Below are 10,615 nucleotides of genomic sequence, written 5' to 3'. Positions count from 1 at the left end.
TATTGCTGGATTCAATTTGCTAGTATTTTGTTGAGGATCTTTGCATCCATATTTATAAGACATTTTCTGTAGGTTTCTTTTCTTGTGATGCCTTTGTCTGGTTTTGATATCAAAGTAATACTGACTTTATAATCTCCTGCATTTTTCCTATATAAGATTTACCACAATTTACACTTCTCTGTTATTCCTTTCTCCCTTTTAAACAGTAGCTCCATGAGGGTGAGAAACATGTTTGCTTTCTTATCACTAACTCCTAGTGCATTGCTCAGTATCTGGCACATAATCAGTGCACAATAAACGTTTGTAGCATTCATCAATAAGCAAATCAGGACATGAGTATTGTGAAATAAAATTCATATCTTATAGCGAGACAAGAAAAAATTTACACATAAATTTTTCCTGCCCTTTGGCCTCCTCACTCCCTCCTACTGCGCATTGTGTATCTGCATTATGCATTGACCAAACCTCCCCCCTTGGCAGAAACACCTGCTCAACCATAAAGAGCAACATTCTCCTAGAATCAACAAGACAACTCCTTAAAAGAAAACATTCCAGGACTTGCCTGGTGGCACAGTGGTTAAGAATCTGCCTGTCAATGCAGGGGACACGGGTTTGATCCCTGGTCCGGGAAGACCCCACGTGGGCCCCCTACATTTTGCTCATGATCCTCTGAGCTGCCTGTCATGGGATTGATGTCCACTACTCTATGAGATGTCCTTCTGGCTCCTCTAGCTGATTTCAGCTAACTATTCTGTACCGACTCGCTCTAACACTTGAGTTTCCGAAAAGCGTTCATCAAATTGCTGTGCCCTGGGAAAGCCAAGATCCAGTCATATAGTACACATGACAGAAATGCCTCCTGTACTGGATTGCCTAAGCCCCTGTACTCCACAAAGGATAGACAGTCACAAACACTTCTCTAGGCCACTGTCACCCACTTCTTAGTGTTTGCCACAAGGAAACATTGAGAACCATCTAAGAAACAAGTGAAATAAGTTATTCCAAGAACTGTTAAAATGTTGTCTATGGGGACCTCCCTGGTAGCACAGTGGTTGGGAATCCACCTGCCAATGCAGGGCACATAGGTTTAATCCCTGGTCCGGGAAGATTCCCACATGCTGCGGAGCAACTAAGCCCGTGTGCCACAACTGAGCCCAAGTGCCGCAAATACTGAGGCCTGTGCGCCTGGAGCCTGTGCTCCGCAACAAAGAGAGGCCACCGCGATGAGAAGCCCGCGCACCGCAGCGAGGAACGGCCCCCACTCGCAGCAACTAGGGAGGGCACGTGCGCAGCAGCGAAGATCCAACACAGCCATAAATAAATAAATAAATAAATAAAATTTATTTAAGAAAAAAACGTCTATGGAATTCCCATCTAGGGCATTGTTATTCAAAGTGTGGTCCCTGGACTGGCTATATGTTGTGTGTGTGGGTGGGGTTGGGGGGGTACCTGGGGGGTTATTCGAAATATACACTCTTGGGCCCCACCCCAGACCTGGTGAATTCCAGAATCTGCATTTTACCAAGACCCCCATGTGATTTGTATGTTTGATAAAGCTTGAAAATCATTGGTCCAGGGGATGTGTAGAAAGGTAAAAATAGTTGACAAAAAGGGTTTTGTGACACCCATCTCCTGTGGATGTATCCTATTTAAGGCTTAAAATCATTGTGGCTCAAGCTTATGTAATTTTACCAAATTTGCACACACTATCCTATCAATCCATTTTATTCCCAGCTAAACTCCCAAATTGCTGATCCAGAGAACTGTGAGATAAATGTCTGTTTTAAGACACTGAGTTTTGGGATAATTTGTCACACAATAGATAACTAATATAGGTGGGAGGCTTTTGGGAGTTTATGTGGAGGTATCATTCCTAGGAAAGAAGAGTAAGGCTGAAGAAAGCAAATGAGTAAATATGACTAAACGAGTAGATGGTGTCCTGCTCAATATGTGTTTAAAACAAGTGAACAGTTGAACAAGTGAGTGTTGTAAACGTTGAGAATATACAGTAAACTCCATATACATTCTACTAGTTCCTTTTATGAATTAAGGTAGTATGAAAGGAAGAAGGTCCAAAATTGTTAATAGCAACTTTTATTGTTTCACTGGTGAAAAAAAAAAATCATAATTGTATGATGCATTTCCCCCTAAATTTACAACAATGAAGGTTATACATAAATTATATAGATCACAAATTTTCTATTTTATACTATTTAGAACAAAATTATTTTGATAAATATGTCCAGAGGACAACCTAAGTTCTTAATGGATGGCTGAGTCCAAATATGCAAAATATAGCTTCTGGTTTAGACCATGGTGCTTTAAAATTCTCAAACATGCATTAATATACTCTAATTTTAGGGAAAATATTACACATGGCCTTATCTTGCATTTCAGGAGAAGCCCAAGCTGAATTTCACAAACAGTATTCCTTTCCTCTAAATTAATCTCAGAACAGAGAGACAGACACTTTCTGGTTAGTACTCCCAAGTAATGAAGGAAATTACACACTCAACAATGAAACAAAAGAGAAAAAAAGGAAGAAGAGCTTCATTAGTCACAGAGATAAGTGGGGTTTTTTTGGCTTTTTTTGTTTGTTTTTTTTTAAACAGATCGCAAGAATTTAAAATAGCAGATCAATCATGCTACTTAGGGTGATCAGACAGACCTGAACACTTATGAAGTGAATAATTTTATTAAGGTCTTGAAGGTGAGTGTCTGGAGGTACTGGGTAAAACACACCACAGATAAGAAATGGGAAACCTACCTCAGCATTTCTGAAAGGCACAATCTATGGAAGGAAAGCCTAGTATAATAAAACCCTTACTGGATGTACATGGAAAGGAGGATGGTGAGCCTGGCTCCTTTCTAAAGGATGAGACCCTCGTAAATTGGCCCCTCAGATTCCGGTGATTCCCGCCTCAAGCGCAAATGCTCCAGTGTGTTATGAAAATGTTTGTTAATCTGCTCTGTTTCTTCACTGGACTCAAGATTTGGGAGGTCTTCTCGAATCTTTTGGATAAGCTGATTCAAAACCTGAATCGTGACCTACAAAAGAACAATTTTACCATCAAGCATGTACCACACACACAAAAAAATTACATAATTTAATAAAAATGTTTTGAGGAGCTTGTGTTACTCTCAGCAGTTACCAGATTATGAAAACAAAGAAAAAAAAAAAAAAAAAAAACATGAGAACATGATTCCTGGTTTGAGCAACAACTATTGGACATTCATCCAAAATAACAAACGAAAAAAAAAAAACTTAATGGAAATACAGAAAATCATAAACCAGTAAAAGAACAAAAGCAAAATTTTATTTAACCTACAAATATTGATCCATCCTTTATTTGGGAATTATTCTACACTTGTATGGGATGACAAATCAGCCTACTATTCAGCATTTGTAAATTATTTTTTATTTTTTAAAGAGAGTGACTATTTTATAAAATATTCATAAACAAAAGAGATAAGAATTTTCTTGCACATAATAAGCTCTTCTGGAAGATGCATCTATATAGATAGAGAAGAATTTTGGAAAATGAAAGAGACTACTAGGTAGATTCTCCAAACTCTGACCCTTGTAAACAAAAAAGAAAAGTATCAGGATGATAAACTTTTGTATGTATCAAATCTAAGAGTAGGAAAGGAAAATAGTTCACTAACAATTTATTATTCACTTACCGCATCATTTTCCTTTTCATAAAAATAGATATATCTGTTCAGAATTTCTATAAAAAGTTGCACTTGTAAAGAGGGGTCCATGCACTGATTTGCTATTTTTAGAGCTTTCTTTAGGCATTCCATTACCCTCTTGCCTCCGTGAAGCTAGAATAAAGGGAGTGAGTGGAGTATTAAAGAGATTAATGAATCACAAATGTCCCATTTCACACAAAGAAATAAACACACTACAGTGGCTCTTTCATATTTTAAAAGGACAAAACCAATTTAAATCCTCTTCATTTTTTAAAGTACACAGCTATATTTTATTTTATTTTTTTATTTTATTTTTTTTTTGCGGTATGCGGGCCTCTCACTGTTGTGGCCTCTCCCGTTGCGGAGCACAGGCTCCGGACGCACAGGCTCAGTGGCCATGGCTCACGGGCCCAGCTGCTCCGCGGCATGTGGGATCTTCCCGGACCGGGGCACGAACCCATGTCCCCTGCATCAGCAGGTGGACTCTCAACCACTGCGCCACCAGGGAAGCCCACAAAGCTGTATTTTAAAACAAATATATTATTTGTTTTATATATTTATATGTTAAATGTTTAATATTTATGTATTTTGTATATTTTTTAAAGATAGTGGTACAAACTTGCTATGTTACAAAATCCTCAAAGTGGAGGCTTCACCACAGGATATAACTCTATATGTTACTGTCCATTTCGTTTCTTTTAACAAAACAAAGCAATATTCTTTGTCAGGTTTCCAAGCACTGCACGTGTTTCACCTCCAAGGCAAAAGGCCCCAGCAGCCGTTCCCTATCAATGATCCCCTCTCTTCTAACACTGTTGCTTAGGAATGACCTCCCACCTTACCTCCTCCCCATTTTTGTCTGTGTTTCTGCCAGACCAGAAGAGATGTGCACAGGTGCTCACAGCTCGGCCCTGATCAGGTTTCTTCAGAAGTTTGGATGCAGCAAGAGCACACTGAGTCCTCAAGGGTTCATGATTTTCTTCACTGAAGCACTTCATCCTCTCAAAAGTACCAATGATTAAGGTGATGGCAGCCAGCTGTGCTTTGGAATCGCTGATTTCATCTTCATACAGAGAAAATGCCTGGTACACACAAAGCAGAAGTGACCTTTAGGGACCAACCATCTACTAGAGCATTTTCCAAAGTATTTCCCATCAAAGCCCCATCCTGTGAGTCATTAAGATCAGAATATGGTTCAGATCAGAATATGCAGTGCCCTCACTTGGAGAGGCACAAGACAAAGATGCTGACAAGTTGCAACAAAGAAACTTGTTTTAACTTTTGTTTAATCCAGGGTTCCCAAGATGAATAACAAAGGAATTTTTTCCCCCATGAAACAGTTTTTACCATGACCCACTGGAAAATCTTCAATCTCATTAGCACCCAGTAACTGATCAATTTTCCTGCTCCAAACCAGTCAACAAAACTATAGTGTTAAGAAGTATAGTATTTCCCATCAAGATTGTGAGAAAGGGGTAGTTATAAATTCAGTGAAGAGTAAATCCATGTGCACCACCACCATTAACTACAGACAGGTGACTGAACAGAGCAAACGGATTAAACATCCCAGAAAGAGAGCAGATCACACCTGGGACATAAATTCATATGCTACTGTTTCATGATTTTCAAAACCAATTTCTCCAGCAGCTAGAGCGCCCTGAAGAAAAAGTCTTAAGGGTAATTCTGCCAGCTCTGCTTTGATCAAAGCACTGATAGTCTGGTGAGCAAATGAAAAAATCTTCTGGCATTTCTTTTCCCATTTGTCATCCTAAAACAAAAAAAAAATAGTTTAAATTACTTTAAGTTCAAGATTAACTTGCTTAAGAATATTCATTTTATATAAAATGTCTATAGAACAAACAGGAAAAGTGTTAAAATTGAGTTCACAGTTTTCCTGCTATCTTCTGTCTCATCTGCGGAGTACACAAGGAAATCAAGCAGGATGTCTTCTCAAAACATCCATTTGAAGTCAATGGCTTTGCAATTTTTATATACTTGGTATTTGTTTTTTTGCATTAGAAAAAGCAACATATTCCCAAATTGGACAAAATTAGGAAAATACACAAAAGAATTTTTTAAAAATTAAAACCATCCCTAGATCTACCATCCAGCAATAATCACTGATAACATTCTAATGTTAATGTCTTCCTTTCTTTTTTCTATGCAAACATAATGTAACTGGGATCCTTTGTGTATGGTTTTCTACTTTAAAGTACTTACTGAAGAATTAAATTGGGCTCATGCTGCATGTCATTTGTATTCAACTTCTTTTCTTTCACTTATTTTGTCATAATTTTCCTCATGATACTAAAGTTATTTAAAATCATTTTAATCACTAGAAAATATTCCACAAACTGGATATAGCATAATTTACTTAACTACTTCCTTTTGGAAATAAATGTAATATAACAAATGGTCTATAAACACAAAGCTTTATTGAATCCCTAATTTTTTCTTTAGTATAAATTTAGAAGTGGAAATACTGGGTTTTTTAAGGCTCTAGTTACACACTGCCAGAGTTTTCTAGAAAGACTGTAGTAATTCACATTCCCACCATTACTAGATGAGAATGAATTCTCATCACACCACGGCCATTGCTGAACCTTATTTTTCTTTTTTCTTTACCAGTTTGATTTCTAAAAAGGTTCACTGTTATAATTAGTAGTGAGGTTAAATATTTTATCCATGTTTGACCATCCAAATTTCTTATTAATGCAATTGATTCTTTTCACTTTTAAGAGAAGAGAACAGTCACAGACTTTTACAAGGACTAAATGCAATAATCCAAGTTTATACTCCTTGGCACAGCGTACGGCACATAGTAAGTAAATACTCGTTGCTTTTTTTATTGTTACATTCACAAACATCTATCCATAAAATACTGGGAAAAAGGAACTATGAGAGGCTGGCCTCATAAAAACTAGCCAAAGGCATGCTATGTCATACTGGTAAATCTACTGAATATAACTTGTTTCTCCATTATTAGAAAATAAAGTTTATGGTGTTTGTTCCTTAATATAAACCTGACTGTCCAACTTTCAGGTACATTAGGTTAGGGTTTTTTTTTTTGGCTGCGCCGTGAGGCTTGTGGGATTTTAGTTCCCCAATCAGGGATGCAACCTGGGCCCTCGGCAGTGAAAGCAGAGTCCTAACCACTGGACGGCCAGGGAACTCCCAGATTAGGATATTTTCTACAAAAGTACACCACTGAAGACTTAGCCATAATCCTGTTTGTAAAAGGACTAAGCTCATTAAAAAATGTACACAACTCATAAAATTATTCAATTACAGGCTTTTAGAGAGCAGCAATTATGCAATGCTGGGCCCTTTCATTAGGCAAAGCTAACATGAATTAGATCTTACTTGTTATGTACTGCAACCTCTGAATAAGATTATTATATCACTTCAGAATTAGTACTTCATAAAGACTCCCAAGAAAATAAAATCGTTCTTGAGAAACTAAAGCATTCTGAGCCATTTTGTAATAAACTTATAGATGTCTCACAAGTGATCTTTAGACACAGGAAAAACTTCTAACATAAATTTAAACTGTTTTAATCTTTCATTTCTCAGTGTTTTTTATGTGATTCCTCAACTAGTATGTAATCTTATCTACCAACATCACTATTGTCAATAGTGATACTTAAGTATAACACAGGATGAGTAATGAATTGAGAGTTATTGAAACTGGGATTTTATTACACCATTATCTATTTGTATATGTTTGAAATTTTCTATAATGATAAACTAAAACACATACACAGAGGAACAAGGGAAAAAATTAGTGACATACTTAAAAGTAAACCCACCACTTTAGAATTCTCTTTGTAGCGAAAAGCCAGCTGGTAAGCTGCAAATACCAAAGGTGGCAGTGTGAAGCGAATCCGTTGATTTCCACCAGCTCCAAAATGTTTTCGTGCTGTGTTTAAAATCTGACCAAAACAAACAAAACCCATTAATCTTTTCTGTAATTATAGAAACTATAAATAATCATTTATAAAATTAAACGGGAGCTCTAATCATCATGATTGCTACCACTTTTTGAATATATATGATATACCAGACTTCATGGTATACTTTTACATTTCTTATCTTGCCGAGTCATCACAATCACTCTAGAGACAAATACTAACCCCATTTCACAAATGGGGAAGACTGAGGTTCAGAGAGGTTGTATAACTTGCCCAAAGTTACATAGCTAGTCAGGGGCAGATATAAATACATGTTCATATACACATGTAAGAAGTATAATGTGTTGATAAAGAGCACAGGCTCTGAAGACAGATATATTTAAAAGTAGATTCTAACACTTACTATCTGTGTGACCCTGGGCACATTAATATTTACCTTCTCTTAGCTGTAAGTTTCATTTGAAAAATGGGGTAGTATATTTCTCTTAGGTTGCTGGGAAGATCAAGTAACAGATGTAAAGTGTTACCAGTACTAACACAAGGCATGTACTCAAAATATTGGCTATTATTATGATACAAAAAATATGCATATTGCTGGTATATCACACCTTCTACTTCAGAAAAACATTAAGACCATTTAAGTCAAGGGAAATGGTAACACACTTTAAAAAAGAGCCATTAGTAAACAAATGTCTGGTTGTTTCAGAAAAAAAAACACAAGAATTCATGAAATAACTTAATATATGTATCACAGTGTGTGACATATTCAGGTTTCGTAAATTTCTCTGACAGTCACAGATGGATAGGAAGAGAATGCATTCCCCCTTGGGGAAGTCACAGCTAATGATCCTCACCTTAAAGGTGTTTCTGTACATGGCATACCCAACTGGCCACAGGTGGAAAGCATACTTCCTAACTACTACATTTGGTATACAACAAAAAATGAAAACACACATAGGCCATGTGACACAGAAACATAAGGGAATCAGTTAAAAGATCTGAACAATGGAGCCAGCCACTAGGTATAGATCACACACAGTACACAGATTATCTGACACTAAGCCAAGTCGAAGACTATTGCACTACCAACAGAAATCAGCTTCTTTTTCACAATGGCTATGAAGAAGTACGAGAGTATCAACTATGACAAAGTCAACAAAGGAAGAAAGTCAGGACTCATCCTCAAATAAAGGTGTTCTTCATTACTAACACTTAGCGTCATGCATCCAACAATGGTTAAACTACTTTGCCCAAACGATAATTAGGCAGCCATATGTGCTACCTTTCATAAACATAAATTGTCCAGTATCAGTCACCAATACTCCTACTCAGGCAACATGTTTTATTCATTTCACAAAGGTTTATTGAGGACTAAGGACAAAGAAAGGGAGAATCTCATCTGATTGTTTTTTTTTCCAGGAAAATGGGGTTAAGAAAAAGGCAATTTTAATTTTAAAGTCTTCACACATTTTCCATGTGGCAAACACAAACAACTTCTATTTGCAAACCTTGGAAACATATACACAGTTGAATATAAGGATTTTACTCATACTTTAAAAGTTTATTATGAAAAACAAATGAACAATTCTAAAAGTAACACACAGTTCAAAAAGAAAATGAACATGGACTGATTATAGGACACCCAACTAAAGGAAGATAGGTTTTTCTACAATTCTTAAGAAGTCTTCAAAAGAAATGACAGCAACCAACTTGTTCTTCATAAGCTCCAGAAGTTTACAAACAATTATGCATTTAATCATAACGTTCAGTTAATCTCTTATTCAGTTTCAATTCTTTCAAAACCTTTTAATACCACAAGCTGGATTAGACCATTTGAGATACATCTACACATGACTTCATTAGAAGTTGTTGAAGGGGTATAGTAAGAGTTAACTCATACCAAGTACTGCTGATCAGGGTCCTCAGACCTCAGAAGATGAATGAATCTGCCCACAAGGCTCTGCTCATCAGCAAAGTCCTCTGGGTCAGGGTCTTCTACAGGTTGATCTGGCTGATCCTGAATCAATGTGGATACCAAATTCATTATGGAATCCACCTGTATCATGGGAGACAGAAACCCACTGGGGTGAAACAATCAGCATATAATGCCACTGACAAAAGCATTTCTAGTTGTGTAAAGCAGTTACGAAATAGTATCAACAACATAATTCCTTCTTTATGGAAGTATATGCATGTCGGTACACATATAAACATTTAGAAAGAGACACACCAAATGTTAATCAATAGTTAATCAATGGACCTCTCTTCCTGGTGGGATTATAGTTATTTTATAATTTCTTCTTTATACATCCCCAATTATCTCATTTATATAATGAATGAGCTACTTGTAACTTTTTTTTAGTAGTAAATTACCCTCCCCACCCAACTCATGTGTTTGTCTCAAGGTCTAAAACCATAACTACATTGTCTCTGTTTTTCTAATAAAGTATGTGGGTATTCTCTTACCTGGTCTTGAGAGACAATTTCTGTGTTATAATCCAGAACATTACTAAGCACATAACAACTCATGCTTTTTCTGGACTCATAGTCAAAGTACTCAAAGAGTGGGTGAAAATGTTTTAATTTCAAGACCGTTAAAATATTGTTGTAAGTGTCAACAGGTATCTTCAAAAGTCTGGTGAGCTCCTTTGAAACTGCACTACTGGTAGCAATACTGCAAAAAGAAAAACAGCAGCCCTTTAGTGAATGAAATTAACTTCTTATATATACAAACAGCACTTGATTCACAAAAATTTGAAATTTTTCATTTATTATAAATTTTTCATTTATAATATTAAAGGAAATGGGTCAAGTGAATCACACCACCCCAAAACACCCCAATGACTTCCAAGAGAGGTCTATCAGATGTCTGTCTAAACACATTTATTCATCTACTAATGTCCTATTGATACAATAAGTTATGCTAGTCTCCAATTCATAAACAGGTTGTATACCTGGAGTTAAAATGTCTAGAATGTGGTATTTCTTTTTTTTTTTTTTTTTTTTTT

At 36.4% G+C, this 10,615-nt stretch overlaps 1 protein-coding gene across 1 annotated transcript in view; it reads right to left on the bottom strand.

The window, feature by feature from the left end:
- Window positions 1-2,078: 2,078 nt before the first annotated feature.
- VPS35 (VPS35 retromer complex component) overlaps window positions 2,079-10,615 on the bottom strand; it is a 34,058-nt gene continuing 25,521 nt past the window's right edge. The window contains exons 11-17 of the mRNA XM_007450389.1: window positions 10,074-10,281; window positions 9,508-9,663; window positions 7,506-7,628; window positions 5,285-5,464; window positions 4,539-4,778; window positions 3,685-3,828; window positions 2,079-3,048 (exon numbers count right to left, since the gene is read on the bottom strand). Coding sequence (XP_007450451.1) covers window positions 2,869-3,048; window positions 3,685-3,828; window positions 4,539-4,778; window positions 5,285-5,464; window positions 7,506-7,628; window positions 9,508-9,663; window positions 10,074-10,281 — 1,231 coding nt within the window. The 3' untranslated portion in view covers window positions 2,079-2,868. The remainder of the gene's footprint in view (window positions 3,049-3,684; window positions 3,829-4,538; window positions 4,779-5,284; window positions 5,465-7,505; window positions 7,629-9,507; window positions 9,664-10,073; window positions 10,282-10,615) is intronic.

Source organism: Lipotes vexillifer, unplaced genomic scaffold (genome assembly GCF_000442215.2).
Source record: "Lipotes vexillifer unplaced genomic scaffold, Lipotes_vexillifer_v1.1 scaffold1489, whole genome shotgun sequence".
Taxonomy (NCBI): domain Eukaryota; kingdom Metazoa; phylum Chordata; class Mammalia; order Artiodactyla; family Lipotidae; genus Lipotes; species Lipotes vexillifer.
The sequence above is the reverse complement of the archived record's forward strand: the minus strand, read 5'-3'. Positions and strand labels throughout refer to the sequence as shown.